This window comes from Peromyscus californicus, unplaced genomic scaffold, assembly GCF_007827085.1.
Source record: "Peromyscus californicus insignis strain IS unplaced genomic scaffold, ASM782708v3 Scaffold_3__1_contigs__length_106647218, whole genome shotgun sequence".
In the NCBI taxonomy this organism is placed as follows: Eukaryota; Metazoa; Chordata; class Mammalia; order Rodentia; family Cricetidae; genus Peromyscus; species Peromyscus californicus.
Window position 1 is genome coordinate 76,529,180 of NW_026294551.1, and position 16,713 is coordinate 76,545,892.

General features: G+C 39.9%; 1 protein-coding gene across 1 annotated transcript in view; it reads right to left on the reverse strand.

Annotated features, from left to right (window-relative positions):
* The window catches only part of LOC128122619 (hepatitis A virus cellular receptor 1 homolog), a 46,190-nt gene extending 30,063 nt beyond the window's left edge, over positions 1–16,127 (reverse strand). The window contains exons 1-3 of the mRNA XM_052758254.1: positions 16,079–16,127; positions 13,583–13,622; positions 12,516–12,737 (exon numbers count right to left, since the gene is read on the reverse strand). Of these exons, the coding sequence (XP_052614214.1) occupies positions 12,516–12,737; positions 13,583–13,622; positions 16,079–16,127 (311 nt within the window). The remainder of the gene's footprint in view (positions 1–12,515; positions 12,738–13,582; positions 13,623–16,078) is intronic.
* Between the last annotated feature and the right edge of the window lie 586 nt (positions 16,128–16,713).

Consider the following 16,713-nt stretch of genomic DNA (forward strand, 5'->3'; position numbering starts at 1 on the left):
ACCCACACTGAATATACTTGCTTAGGGAATTTAAAGTGGCTTTGCACCCTGCTGCAGAAGTAGAACATTTTGCTCTGCTAAATTCCTTGGATTTTGTGTTCATTCATCAGGCAGACCCAGACCCATTCTTGACATTGGGAACAGTGGTAAAGCTACTCACTGGCAATAGTCAGGATGCTTGCAAGGATCAGCAGCAGCAAGATGGCAATGGAGATTCCAATATAGAAGATCTTAGTGGTGTCCCTTAATGGTTTCCTTCTTGGGGAGACTTCCTGCAAAAACAACAGTAAATTCTTGAAGAGGCACCAACTGAGATGAACAGAAAACATGTCTTAGACCTTAACCTAGCCCTTTGCCTTTATTGGTCTGTGGCTAGTCTAGAATAGACAATAAGACTCCATGACCAGAGGTGGTGAATTGGTTTTCTGGAACAATCTGAATTAGAAGTCTCTGTGAGGATGGTGGAGATGTTTTCTATTCCGCTCTAGGTGATTACATAAGTGTATACCTCTATCAAAATTATAAAATATGCCTAAGGTGTATTTATACATCATTTGAAATTATATTTGTGTTAACGGTCAATAGGTATTTCTACACTGAGAAAAACAATGGCTCTTCTCTAGGTTGACTTGTTCTGATGTTGCCCTGATGTGCTCAGCTATTGATCAGGGATCAGCACATACTGGAATAAGCAGGAGACAGGCAGCACAGCAGGTGAGGCCCCTCTAATAGCTTAGCCCTCATCTACCAACCCTAAACAGAGCCCATGGGATGGGTTTAACCGCAAGGAAAGGGAGGAAAAGAGACTAAGTCTTTGCCCCTGTATGAGTCTCGTCTCTGTATGAGCCCCATCTCTGTATGAGCTTCATTTCTGTATGAGCCTCTTCTCTGGAGTCACAATCCTGGTTCCTCTGCCTAGTCAAGGAGACCATGGACAAGTTAGTTAAGCTCTGTGAGCTCTGTCTCTACATCCTCAAACGACATGTTCAGGAGGGTTCTCAAGAAAGGGATTCTCATGTACTTCGTGACAAACACCTTAGGAATATAAAGTAATGTGTGTTGGTTTTGAGAGAGGGACTTATGTATCCTAGGGTGGTCTGGAACTCACTATGTAGCCAATATGATGATCTTCTGATCCTCCTGCCTACACCTCCTGAGTGCTTGGATCACAGGCGCATCCACCAGGCCCACTTGAACATTTACTTCATAACATTTTCCTGATTATGAATAGCAGCCTTGACTATCCTTTCTCATACATCTTTCCACATTATTTTTTAATCTTTTCATGAGACAGAGTCCAGAAGATGATCTACAGGTTCAAAATGTATATAGCCATTGCTGGGCATGGGGGTGCAAACCTGTATTCCCATAAATTGAGAGGTGAAACATGTGTGGCCAGGTGTTCAAAATCTTTCTTATCTTCATATAGTTGAGGCCAGCCTAATATCCATGAGATCCTATCTCAAAAGAAAGAAAAGAAAAAATAAAAGAGAGAAGAAAGGAGAAAGAAGCTAACTATGGTGGTATACTCCTATAACTTCAGTGCTAGGGAAACGGAGGCAGGAGCATCAGGAGTTCACAGTCATCCTCAGCTATATAGCAATTTCAAGATCAGTTAATCTACAAAAGACCCAGGCTCAAAAAGCAAGCTAATAAAACAAACAATATCAATATTTATAAATGGTGTTCTTAATATTATTAGTTTTAAAAGCATAAGGCCATTTAGCCCAATGTTGTTGTTTGCTTGCTTATTTTGTTTTGGGGTTTTTGTTTTGTTTTGTTTGGCTGCAAAGTATCCTGCCAGAGACCAAACCCAAGAACCCAAGTCCTTGCACATGCTAGCAAGGGCTCTTCTCTACCCACTCCCGAGTTGCCCTTTCCACAGCCACCTAGCCCTCACAACTTCCTATCTGGGTTGTTCCCATCTGACTTTGAACTTTGTTTCTTCTGTGTTCCTTACACATACTGAAAAGAAGGCTGCTTCTCCCAGCCGTCCAAAGAGAGTGAAAAACTATTTGTATTTGTAGAAACAGGACTCAGGCAAGCATTCCTTAATACAGGGCTCACTGTAAAACAAGTCTAGAAGAATCCTACAGAATCATACCTAAGACCTTATTACTTTATGGCGAGGTGTTTGTGTGGAAGACGTCACCAGTGACTCTACATGGAGTGGTGAGTGGGTGGAACAGTTGACCAGGGTGGCCATCTTTGTCAAAGCACTCTATATTCCATTACAATTAGGTTTCTGGTGGCCTCCATTCTGTCCTGTTGATTCCAGGCTCCGTGTCTCTAATGATAAATGAGGTCTTCCCTGGTACAGTATGCTAATTTCTTCTCATTGAAATAGTTCATCCTTTTTTTTTCTAAAATTTTTTTTTTATTAAAAAAGTCTCGGGCTGGAGAGATGGCTCAGAGGTTAAGAGCACTGCTTGCTCTTCCAGAGGTCCTGAGTTCAATTCCCAGCAACCACATGGTGGCTCACAACCATCTGTAATGAGATTTGGTGCCCTCTTCTGGCCGACAGAGATATGTGCACTGTATACATAATAAATAAATTTTTTAAAAAAAGTCTCTCTCTTCTCCCCCTCTCTCTTGCTTCCTGCACTGCTTTATAAAATATCATTTATTGGACATCTCTGATAAACTGGCCTATGTGAAATGCAAACACCTTTTCTAAGAGTCAAACTTTCTTCTTCTTTTTAAATTCTTTATGACTATATATTTATTAGCGTCTGTTTTCCTTGGTTTTTAGGCTTCCCTGGTAGTCCATAGTAGCCCCAAACTTGTGGTCTCTTGTGTCAGCTTCGCAACTCCTAACATTAACATTAAGAAATACACCATGTCTGGCTCTTTATCTTTTCTTCTTCTTTTCTGAGACAAAAGTCTGTGAGTTACACTTACAGACAAAGTCTTCAAAGGTGACATGCTTCCAGGAAGGTAAACAAGTGAATCTGGCTATTGACACAGGGAGGAATGTACTTACAGTGTGATTATTCCAAGGGTGGTCTGCAGATGTTACAATGCTGTTCCAGCCTGCTCAATAAGAAGGAAAATTAATGATCGTTACAAAAGCGTTAGATTTTTCACTACTGACACTAAAAATATTCACACTGCTTTCTATGGTGACTTGAAAGTTAATCAACTTGATCTAATACTACAGGCACTCAGATCATCACACTAGCTACTTAGCATTTAATGTTTCCCCTAGAGTTGTCCTTGCCTCATGAAAAAATGGACTCTTTTTCCTATCTGTATGGGAAAAATATACATGTACATGCCCAGGTTTATCTGCAAGCTTGGGAAAAACAAAGAAGTTAATTGTGGAACAATTTAAGATTCCCCCAAATCTATACTTCCAGATAACCTGGGGATGGTAGATGCACAAAGCCTCCATGAACATCCAAAGGATCACTCACTCTACTCCGTATGAATAGAATAACATCCAAAACAGCTGGTGTGTGTTCTCACCTAATATGTCAGAGTGACTTGGCCTGGATCAAAATTGCTTTAGCAACCACCCACAAGCCCATATGTCTTATATGATGTGATTTCATGTGTTAGGAGAGTCACGGAATTTCTGTGGTCTCCAGAATCCCAGGGATACAGCTGCAGCAATGGAGCAGCTCCCTGGAGAACCCCCTACTTATACCCCAGTGTGTCCAATTCTTTCCCTGAGCATCTCTATTTGTAATGACCTCATGCTTAAGAACTATGTTAAGACATCTGCCAGAAAACCAGATAGAACACCCACAGATCTTCTCATCTGTCTCTCTGTTCTCCTAGACCCACTTCCTCAGTCCCATCCCTGGCACTGCAACAAATCACCAGCTGTAGCCTCCCTTCCCCTCTGCCCACATCTCCTGTGGACCACATAGGCCATCCATTCCTATCCTCCTTCCTCCCACTCATCACTGTAACATCCTAGCCTCTAACACCAATAGGCATTTCTTGTGAATACACCAGTTGAGCAGGCAACCACAGCCATCACACTTCCTGAAAATCCAGAGAGGAAACAGAAATCAATGAACAAAACACCAACCCAACAAAACAAACCCAGAAATCAGTACCTAGACTTATATTCATCTCAAACCTAAATGCCAAGATGCCAGAGTAAGAACATAATCAATAACGGCCAGGGCAATATGTCTCCACTAGAGCCCAGCTATCCTACCATGGCAGGCCCTGAATATTCTAACATAGTTGAAGCACAAGAAAAAGACCTTAAAACCAACTATGCAAAGAAGATAGAGGTCCTTAAAGAGGAAATGATTAAATACCTTAAAGAAATCCAGAAAAACACAAACAAACAATTAGAGGAAATGAATAAATCTCTTAAGGAAAGCTAAGAAAACACAAACAAAAAGTTGAAGAAAACAGATAAAACTGTTCAAGACCTGAAAATGGAAATAGAAACAATAAAGAAAACACAAACTGATGGGATTCTGGTAATGAAAAATTTAGAAATTAGAAGAGGAACTACAGTGGCAAGCTTCACCAAGAGAATACGAGAGATGGAAGACAGAATCTCAGGTATTGGTGATACTCTAGAAGAAATGGATAATTGGTCAAAGAAAATGTTAAATCTAAAAATTCCTGACATAAAACATCCAGGAAATATGGAACGCTATGAAAAGACCAAACCTAAGAATAATAGGAATAGAGGAAGGAGAAGAATCCCAGATCAAGGGCCCCAAAAATATAATCAATAAAATCATAGATGAAAATTTTCTTAACCTAAAGAATGAGATGCCTATAACAATATAAGAAGCATGTAGAATACCAGATAAATTGTATCAGAGAAGTAAGTCTCCTCAGCATACAAAACACCAAATGTACAAAACAAAGAAATTATGTTAAAGGCTACAAGGGGAAAAGACCAAGTAACATGTAAAGGCAGACCTATGAGAATTATATCCGACTTCTCAGTGGAGACTCTAAAAGTAAGAAGGGCCTGGACATATGTACTGCAAACTCTAAGAGACAATACATGCCAGCCCAGACTACTATACCCAACAAAACTATCAATCACCATAGATAGAGAAACAAGATATTACATAATAAAGCTAGATTTAAAGAGTATCTCTCTACAAATCCAGCCCTACAGAAGGTGATAGAAGGAAAACTCTAAGGAGATTAACTACATTCATGAAAACTCAGGGAATAAATAATTTAAGACCAGCAAAATCAAAAGTAGGGATACACACACACACACACACACACACACACACACACACACACACACACTAACAACAACAACAAAAACAACAACAACAAAATATCAGGAATCAATAATCATTAGTCATTCATATCTCTCAATATCAATGGTCTCAATTCACCAATAAAAATACACAAACTAACAGAATGGATGTGAAAACAGGATACATTCTTCTGTTGTATCCAAGAAACACACCTCAACATCAAGGATAGGACTCATCTTAGTGTAAAAGATTAGAAAAAGATATACCAAGCAAATGGTTCTAACAAACAAGCTGGTGCAGCCATTTTAATATATAACAAAATATATTTCAAACCAAAACTAATCAAAAGAGACAGGGAAAGATACTACATACTCATCAAAGGAAAAATCTGCCAAGATGACATTTCAATTCTTAACATCTATGCCCCAAACACAAGGACACCAAGTTTGTAAAACAAACACTACTACAGTTTAAATCACATATTGACACTGATAGTGGAAGACTTCAATACTCTACTCTCACCAAGGGACAGGTCATACAGACAAAAACTAAACAGAGAAATATTGGAACTAACTGATGCTATGAATAAAATGGACCTACATATTTACAGAACATTTCACCCAAATATAAAAGAATATACATTCTTCTCAGCATCTCATGGAATGTTCTCCAAAGGTGACCACATACTCAGACACAAAACAAGTCTCAACAGAGAAAAAAATTGAAATAAGTCCCTACATCCTATCAGACCATCACAGATTAAAGGTGAATATCAACAACAACAGGAAGCCTACAAACTCATGGAAATTGAACAACTCTCTATTGAGTGAAAAATGGATCAAGATAGAAATAAAGAAGGAAATTAAAGACTTCCTAGAATTCAATGAAAATGAATATGCAGCATATTCAAACTTATGGGACACAATGAAAGCAGTGCTAAGAGGAAAATTCATAGCACTATGTGCTTACATTAAAAATTGGAGAGATCTCATATTAGAAACTTAACAGCGCACCTGAAAGATCTACAACAAAAGGAAGTAAGCACTCCCAAGAGAAGTATATGGCAAGAAATAATTAAACTGAGGGCTGAAATCAGTAAAATAGAAACAAAGAGAACATACAAAGAATCAATGAAACAAAGAGTTGGTGCTTTGAGAAAATCAACAAGATAGACAAACCCTTATCTACACTAATTAAAAGATGGAGAGAGAACATCCAATTTAACAAAATCAGAAACAAAAAGGGAGACATAACAACAGACACTGAGGAAATCCAGAGAACCATAAGGTCATACTTTAAAAACCTGTACTCCATCAAGTTGGAAAGCCTAAAAGAAATGGATAATTTTCTCAATAGGTATCACTTAACAAAGTTAAATCAAGGTAATAGAAATAATTTAACTAGACCTATAAGCCCTAATGAAATAAAAGCAGTCATTAAAAGCCTCCCAACCAAAAAAAAAAAAAAAAAAAAAAAAAAAAAAAGACCAGGGCCAGATGCTTTTAACACAGAAATCTACCAGACTTTTAAAGAAGAGCTAATGCCAAAAGTTCTCAAATTAGTCCACAAAATAGAAACAGAAGAAACATTGCTCAATTTATTTTATAAGGCCATAGTTATCCTGATACCTAAACCACATAAAGACTCAACAAAGAAAGAGAACTACATACCAGTTTCCTTTATGAACACAGATGTAAAAATACTCAGTAAAATACTTGCAAACCAAATCCAAGGCCACAAGAAAAAGGTAACCCACCATGATCAACTAGGCTTCATCCTAGAGATGCAGGGATGTTTCAATATGGGAAAATCAGTAAATATAATCCACCATAGTAACAATCTGAAGAAAAAATACCACATGATCATCTCATTAGATGCATAAAAGGCCTTTGATGAAACCCAACATTCCTTCATGGTAAAAGTCCTGGAGCAATTAGAGACACAAGGGGCATATCTAAACATAGTAAAGACAATTCACATAAGGCCTATAGCCAACATCAAATTAAAAGGGAGGTAAACTCAAAGCAATTCCACTAAAATCAGGAACAAGAGAAGGTTGTCCACTCTCTCCATTTCTATTCAATATAGTACTTGAAGTTTTATCAAGAACAATAAGACAACTGAAGGAGATCAAGGGGATATGAATTTGAAAAGAAGAAGTCAAAGTATTGTTATTTGCAAATGATATGACAGTATACATAAGTTACCCTAAAAACTCCACCAGGGAACTCCTACAGCTGATGAACACTTGCAGTGTAGAGGCTGGTTTACAAGAGTAACTAAAAAAATTAAATAAAATAAAGTCAGTAGTCCTCCAATATACAAATGATAGGCTGAGAAAGAAATCAGGGAAACAATACCTTTCACAATAACTTCCAATAATATAAAATATCTTGGGGTAACTCTAACCAAACAAGTAAAAGACTTGTATTATAAAAACTTCAAGCCAGGTGGTGGTGGCGCACGCCTTTAATCCCAGCACTCGGAAGGCAGAGCCAGGCGGATCTCTGTGAGTTCAAGGCCAGCCTGGGCTACCAAGTGAGTTCCAGGAGAGGCGCAAAGCTACACAGAGAAACCCTGTCTCGAAAAACCAAAAAAAAAAAAAAAACTTCAAGGTTTTGAAGAAAGAATTTAAAGAAGATATCAGAAAAATGGAAAGATCTTCCATGCTCATGGATTGGTAGGATTAACATAGTAAAAATGACCATCCTACCAAAAGCAATCTACAGATTCAATGCAATCTCCATCAAAATCCCAGCACTAGTGTTTATAAACCTTGAAAGGACAATTCTCAACTTCATATGAAAAAAAAAAAACAGTATAGCTAAAACCATCCTGAACAATGAAAGAACTGCTGGAGGTATCACCATCCCTGATTTCAAGTTGTACCACAGAGCTATAGTAAGAAAAACCACATGGTATTGACATAAAAACAGAAACATTGTTCAATGGAATGAAACTGAAGACCCAACATAAGTCCAAACATGCATGGATGCCTGATTTTTGCTAAAGAAGCCAGAAATATACACTGGAAAAGCCATTTCAACAAATGATGATGGTCAAACTTGATATCTGCATATTCATGAATACAAATAGATTCATATCTATCACCCTGCACAAAACTCAAGTCCAAGTGGATCAAAGACCTCAACATAAACCCAGACACACTGAACGTGATAGAAGAGAAAGTGGGGAATAGCTTTGAATGCATTGGCACTGGAGATGACTTTCTGAACAGGACACCAATAGTGTAGGCACTAAGATCAACAATTAATAAATGGGACCTTTATGAAACTAAAAAGCTTCTGTAAGGCAAGGGACACTGTCAATTGGACAAAGAGACAGCCTACAGAATGGGCAAAGATTTAACAACTATTACAGGATATATGATCACACTGTGAACCCCTAGTTGGCATTTGTGCTAATTAAATAAAATCAACGTTGGTTCAAGAGGCAGAGCCATAGCACTCTTTGGCATATACCCAAAGGATGTTCCATCCTACCACAAGGACACTTGCTCAAACACATGCATTGCAGCTCTATTCATAATAGCTAGAAATTGGAAACAACCTAGATGTTCCTCAACAGAAGAATGGATAAAAAAAAAATTTAGAACATTTACACAATAGAGTATTACTCAGCTGCTTAAAAAAATGACATCATGAAATTAGCAGGCAAATGAATGGAACTAGAAAAATCATCCTGAGTGAGGTAACCTATACTCAGAAAAACAAATATGGTATGTATTCACTTAAAAGTGTATATTAGCCATTAAGGAAATGATAACCAAGCTACAATCCATAAACCCAGAGAGGTCAGGTAAAGAGGAGAGGTCTAGGAAGGACACAGGGATCTCCCTGGGAGGGGGAAATAGAATACATTTTGTGGGTGAGGACAGGAAAGGGAGTAATCAGGATGTGGAGAGATGGGATAGAGGGAGAAAGTGTGGAGAGTTGGCTGGAATTGAGGGGGGGGGGGCATTTGAGGGTGGTATGGAAACCCAGTATAGTGAAAAATTCCTGGATTCTATGGTGATCCTAATGAGAACTCCTAGGACTGGAGAATATGGAATCTCACCTGGCCATCTCTTGTCGCCAGGCAAGCCTTCCAGTGGTGGGGCTAGGTTGCATTCACCTGAGTTGTTGACCAAGTGGGTCTCATGGAAATCTCCAAACAACCCAGGCTGATGTTGCTCTCTGCAAACTGATAGTGGTGTCCCATTGCCGAGGACAATATACACACAACTCACTGAATGTGGAGAACTAGAGCTGGTGCCTACATGGAGCCTTCATCCGTACATTCTTGTCTCTTTGGTGCTGGACGATACTCTGTAGGCTACTGAAAAAGAAAACTGGACACCAACCCAGCCACAAAACCTTTGACCTACAATCTGTCCTGCCTGTAAAATAAACTAGGGAAGTGGTGTCACAGAATATATGGGAGTAGACACCAATCAATGTCTGATTTGACTGAAGGCCCACTCCATGAGAAGGAACCCATACCTAACACTGCTTGAGTAACTAAGAACCAGAGACTCGATAGTCCAGAGACCTAAGGTGAAACAAAAAACAACTGAATGAAAAAAGCCCAAGTGGATAGATAGATAGATAGATAGATAGATAGATAGATAGATAGATAGATAGATAGATAGATGGATGGATAGATAGATAGATACAAAAATAAATTAATAAAATGATTCCTCACAATATTCTGCTATACTATAGCAGAATACTATACTATTCATAGATCATTGCCTTATCCAGTCATCATCAGAAAGGACTCCAGCAGCAGATGGGAACAGAAGCAAAGATCCACAGTCAGACATTATGTAGAGAGAGAATCTATACTGAAGGTCTCAAATCCCTCCCCTCAGAACTCCAACAATCCCACAGAAGAGGAGGTAGAACTATTGCAAGAGTCAGAGGGGATGGAGGACACCAGGAGAACATGGTCCTCTGAATCAACAAAGCAAGGAGCATATGAGCTAACAGAGTCTGAAGCAGCAAGCACAGGGCTACATGGGTCTGCACCAGGTCCTCCGTGCATATGTTATTGTTATTGGCTTAGTATTTTTGTAGGACTCCTGATTATGAGAAGGAGTGGGTCTCTGACTCTTTTGCCTGCTCTTGGGACTCTCTCTCCTGTTGGGTTGCTGTGTTCAACTTGAATATGAAAATTTTTACTTCATCTTATTATATTTTATTTTGTCATTAAAAAAAAAAGAACCATGTTAAGATATCTCTTAATGAATCTCCAACTTTCCATCACATCAACTCTACCTGAAATACTTTTCTTCGAAGAAGCCACATAGCATAGTTTGGCCTGAATGAAGGTCCCAGGGGGAACAGAGACCTCTTCACACTGCTATTGGAGGGGGATGGAATGGAGCTGTCCCTCTGTCCCTACCACCTGACAATGTCAGGTCTCTCTTGTTGCATACTCCTTCTTGACCACCAGCTTCATCAAGGTCTGGAGCTTTCAGGAGTTGAGGAAGGTAACTACAGTTGCCTGTAGAGGTGTAGGAATACATGAGGAGGGAACAGTACCTTCCATGTTGTCTGAAGTTCTGTTGTTTGAGGTGGGGGAGGTGTAGTGCTTGCTGGAATGAAAACAATGTAAGAACTAACAGTTTTGAGAGCTTTGAGAATCTCTCTGCCATTATCTTTTCACTCTTGAGATATGGAAGAGTTGGACCTATATTTGTCTTTCGGATGACAAGCTTTTCCCCAATCTGAAATGAATTATTCATTAATATCAAATCTAAACTCTCATCTGTGCTCAATTTGAAGTGTGCACTTTGTGGCATCAGCCAAAGCATGAGCATTCTAAAACTTACTTTCATTTTAAATTATGTGTATGTTGTTTGTGGTTTTCTGCGCTTGAGTGTATGCATTCACGGAGACCAGAAATATCAGATCCCCTGAAACAGGAGTTGCAGTTGTGATAATCACAATTCAGGTACTTAGATCCGACTCAGGTTTTCTGTGGGAGAAGTACTTGCTTTTAAATACTGATCCATATCTCCAGCACAAGCACAAAAATTGTAGATGCCTAAAGACTACAGATTTGATGTGTATTTTTATCACTATAAAGAACATCCTTTTGCAATTTCCATGCTATATAAATAAATTGGAAGATCCTTGAAGCAAGGCATTAGAAAGCATCAGTTCCCCCCTAAAAGGGAGACGTAGGAAGTCTTCTTCAGTGAGGATTTGAATACAGGGCAAATCCTCCAAATATAAATCTGTGCCAGTAGCAGGAGGCCTGGTTCTGGAGTTTTTTGTTTTTTTTTTTTTTTTTTTTTGGTTTTTCGAGACAGGGTTTCTCTGTGTAGCTTTGCGCCTTTCCTGGTACTCGCTTTGGAGACCAGGCTGGCCTCGAACTCACAGAGATCCGCCTGCCTCTGCCTCCCGAGTGCTGGGATTAAAGGCGTGCGCCACCACCGCCCGGCTGGAGTTTTTATTAAAGGAACCAGCTTCCAATTCAAGTGAATATAGATGGACCCTGAGCCACTTTTAGTCTTCATAACTTCCACCATGAACTTTATTATTATTATTATTATTATTATTATTATTATTATTATTATTATTATTGGTTTATTTGAGACAGGGTTTCTCTGTGTAGCTTTGGCGCCTTTCCTAGAACTCACTCTGTAGCCCAGGCTGGCCATTAACTCACAGAGATCCGCCTACCTCTGCCTCCTGAGTGCTGGGATTAAAGGCGTGCGCCACCACTGCCCGGCCACAATGAACTTCATAACTTTCACCATGAACTTTCATGACAGTTCCCGTCACCATAAAATAGGGATGAGTCACGGCTGTACCAGACATAGTTGTCCTGAGAATTAAATCTTGTATTGTAAAGCACGTAGCATACTGCTTGGTGCTTAGGAAACACTAAACGTTAGCTTCAGTGACCTATGGCCTCAGCTGCATGGCACAGTTTCAGAATTGATGTAATGGGCCCAGAGTCTCCTTCCCCTAATCCTAGCTTTCAATCATTCCCTGTTTCTTCACAAGAAAGTCATATCCATTCTCATCATCCTCATCAGCTATCCTAGATCAATGATCTACCTAAGTCTGGCTAGTAGTGAATCCCCTGGGGATCTGATATAGAGAGGAGGTGTCCTCCGTGTTCAAGCTCTTATACAGCAGAGGGTGCACATAAAAAGTCTGGAGAATCAGACTTTGTGAAGTCATTGTTTGGAACCCAGCTAAGGACCCTTCACCTAGATTGTACTTAGGACTGCCTTGCTGTTCTCTGTGTCCTACAGCACCCCATGAGAAGACCTCTGATTGCTGAAACACATGGTTTTACCTGGCTTGGGTGTCATTGTTACTGCTGGTGGTAGAGGAGTAAAGGTAGAGATTCTGGTTGATTTTGGAGCACCTGTGGGTCTTGTTGGAGTACTTGTGTATCTTATGGGAGCTGTGGGTCGTGTTGGAGTAGTTGTGGGGTTTGTGGTAGCCGTGGGTCTCATTGGAGTAGTTGTGGATGCTATGATTGTTGTGAGTCTCCTTGGAGGACTTGTTAGAATTCCTGGATTTAGAAATCAAGAAGAAAAGAAGGATTAGTCAAGCAAGAAGAGACAAGAGTTTTTTCTGTAGCGCAAGTGAGAGGCTGGCCCCAGGCAGAGGCTCTTCTCCTGGACTTTTGTTCTTTGTCATTGACCAACTAGGCCTGGGCAGGACAGGACAGTGGAGACAGCTCACCAATAGGAGGCAGCTGCACTTATCACATGGAGCTGAGCACAGAGCCCATGTTCCTAAGGACACAGTGTATAAATGACAGGTGTCAGGTCCTCAGATGTCTCTAAGCATTGCTGTGAGACTGTGAGGTTATGAGGGGCTGACACTGCTCTCAGTGGTGACTAACTTCACTCACAGTTTCCATACACCGCCTGCTCATTTTACTCAGTGCTGAGAGGGCATGCCATACAGCCCTGAGTCTTAGCTGAGGGATAACTAGGCCCATTATCCTATGAGAGACCCCACTGAAGACCAAACAAAAGGATTTACACATTTGGATAAAGAGTAGACACAATTGTGTATGATTTCTTCCAATCTAAGAGATACAGGGTAAATATCCCCTATTGAAAACTGCTTGATACCAGGACTTTCAGGGTTTGGGTATTTCTGAAAATTTCTGCATGCTTGCATATAGCTAATATCTTATGCATGAGGCTTAAGTCTAAATATGAATTGATGTAGCATTCATATGCATACACTTTACATACATGGCTTAAAAAGAAGCTTATAAGCTCTTGATAATTCTGTGCATGAAAATTTCATGTTGATGAATTTACAGGTCAATTATCAAGTCGGTGCCTAGAGCACAGCAGACTTGAGACTTTTTTTAATTAGGCAGATCAACCTGTAACTCACAAATCAGCAGCATCGGAAGTGATGTACTGTAAACAATGACCTAAAAAGGAATTTTTAAGCTTGACAAAAACCTACTATTAATAGTTTCAAACAGCTGGCCATTGTAACATGTGTTGTTTTTGTTTTTCTTTTGTTTTTACTGTTGTTGTTGTTGGTGGTGTATGTGTGGGTTTTTGAGATAGGGTTTCCCTGGTTGTCCTGGAACTCACCTCACAGACCAGGTTGACTTTGAATTCACTGAGATCTACCTAACCCTGTCCCTGATTATTGGGACTGAAGCCATGTGCCACCACACCTGGTTTTTGTTGTTGTTGTTGTTGTTTTGATTTTTGTTTTTTGTGGGCCTAGGTCTTTAATCCCATCACTCAGAGGGCAGAGGGAAGCTTATCTCTATGAGTTTGAGGCCAACCTGATTTATACAGTGATATTCAGGCCCATCATACATAATATACAGAGTTCCTGACTCAACCATAAATACATATATAAGCAAATAAATAACAAAGTGCAAAGATGGTTCAATTACAATATAATGTTCTGAATTTAAAAGGAACAGTCAGGTTAGTATTGGGTTCTATTGTCAGTGTAAGCCCTTAGTCGAGGAGACTAGGGAATATCACCAGAAGAAGGTACATCCTCATAATTCAACTCCTTTTATGAAAAGGATGTTCATATCACAAAAGAAACTCTAATGATTTAAGAACTGGGGCCTTCATGAGTTTCTTACTAGTAACCACTGAACAGGTAGCTCTGGCTGGCCTAGAACTCACTATTTAGACTAGCCTAGCCTAGAACTCATAGAGATCCACCTGCCTTTGCCTTCTGCCTGCTGGGATTGAAGACATCACCCTGTATGACCTGTTGGTTTGTTTTTTAGACAGGGTCTTGTTCCGTAACCCAGGCTGGCTTGTACTTACTATCCTCCTACCTTAGACTACTGAGAGATGGGATTACAAGCTTGTTCCACTGAGACCAGCTCTAATTTTTAATTAAAAAAATTTTTAAAACTGTTGTCCTGGAACCTGTGGGTCTTGAAGGGTACTTGCAAACCCAGAACTTCGGTGGTAGAGACAGGAAAGCCAGGAGTTCAAGGCCAGGCTTGGCCTACTAGTTAGTTCAAGACCAACCTATGTCACTTGAGATTTAATCTCAAACCACCCATCCTTCTCTCTCTCAAAGCTATTGACAATGAAATTGTTAACTCTTTACCCACCTCTCCTATACAAAGAGCAGAGCCAAGGTTTTGTTTACAGTGTTGTTGGGTTAAAGACAGAACTTTAGTAACTTCAATATCAATTTTTAGAAAGGGTTTTAGAACATCATTAGGAGGGGCTGAAGCTTTAGAATCAGTCTGTTAAAAAATATCTAAGCAGGGATCCCTTCTTATATGTTGGCAACATTCTAGAAACTACACAACACTCAGTTATACAGTGAGATCACGAAATCAGAATATTAGATCAAGAACTAAATCATGTGACTTTGAAAACTAAAATAACAATTTTAATATGTGTCTGATGAAGTGGAGGAATAAAATCTTTATTACCAATTGCTTCTAAGTTTGCCTTTAAAGGAACTTTGAGGGTCGAGAATTTATACAAATGATACAGTGCTTACCTAGCCTGTGCCAACCCCTGTGTTAGATCCCCAGCCCAGGAATAAACACACAAACAAAGAACACAAACAATGAGCTGTCAGATTCACTAACTAGTTACTGATATGCAGGTCTAGGCTACAAGTTTGGGATGTGCTCAGTAAAAGCACATTCCTTGTTGCATAAAATGAGTGTATGCTTTGTACTGAGACATACATTACTTGATTTTGCCTAATACCTTTTCCGTATCACAAATGAAATACATGCTATTTCAATAAAGTAATAGAAGCATATGATAATAATGAGCTTCCTTCCACAATCCCACCTCCCAGAGATTAGATTTTAAATGTGTTCCATTTGTGAATGCTCGTGCCTATAATCCCAGCTCTTGGGAGGTAGAGGCAGGAAGAGCAGACATGAGAGATCATCCTCAACTATATATGGAGTCTGGAGCCAATCCAGGCTACTTTAAACCCTGTCACACACACAAAAAAATGTAATTTATTATTGTCACCTGTATCTTAAAATGTTTTCAATTAAATAATTAAAACCATTTTTAAAGGTACAAAGACGTCAAATGAAGACTAAAGTGTCCATTTGGCATCTTCTCCTTATCCCTCAAATGGAAAACACTACTACTTCCTATGAATCTTTGAGGATCACATACAAGCACATGCACGCTCCTCTTACTTGCCCATCACATACATATCACCCCTTATCTGACATACTTTCATGGATCGTGTCTATTTAGCCATCACTTTGGAAATCTATACAGGTTCCGTAAGTTCTTTGTAGCTACAGTGGCATCCTGGTTCTTTGCTCAACATAATCAATAAACTCCACAGGATGTCTTGCTTCCTCTGACAGCTCCAGCCTCTGCAGCATTCCCAGCACCCCTACTCACTTACCGGTGAGACGTAGAATGACACCTGAAATGATGGCTTGAAGACGCATCATGGTGTTGATCTGAAGGAAAATGAGAAGACACCCTGGTTGGCTGTGGCACTCAGCACATGGTATGTGGTCAGGTCTTAATTCTCAGAGGGCAACTTCCCATTTCCTGATGATTTGAAGCATGTGACCTGCTCTGATGGGACTGTGAGAAAACCATTTTCAAATCCTTCATCCAGGACTCTGTTGGCCCCTGGTAGTGTAGAGCTCTGTGCCTTCCCAAGTACATAAAAACCTGTCCTCAATACAGCCTCTTCTTTACCAGCCCCTCCCCACATATAGCCATCAATGTCATCTTGGTCTCAGCACAAATAAGGCAGCAAAGAGAGAGGAAGAGAGAGAAAGGCAGAGGTAAGAGCATGGAACCTTCTAATGACAAGATGCACTTGCCCCCTGGTGGACAAGGCTGCTACTGCTCAGTAGCCACAGTGGTTGGTCCCTAAGCCTCAACCAACTTCATCATTAGCAAGACGGACTGAGCAAGGATGTGAAGCACTGTGGCTAAGCACTCATGCTGCCACTCACAGTGACTGAGACCACATCTTCCTGAGCAATGTCTAGAGACACAAAGGAGCGTCTTTGAGGAGATGTG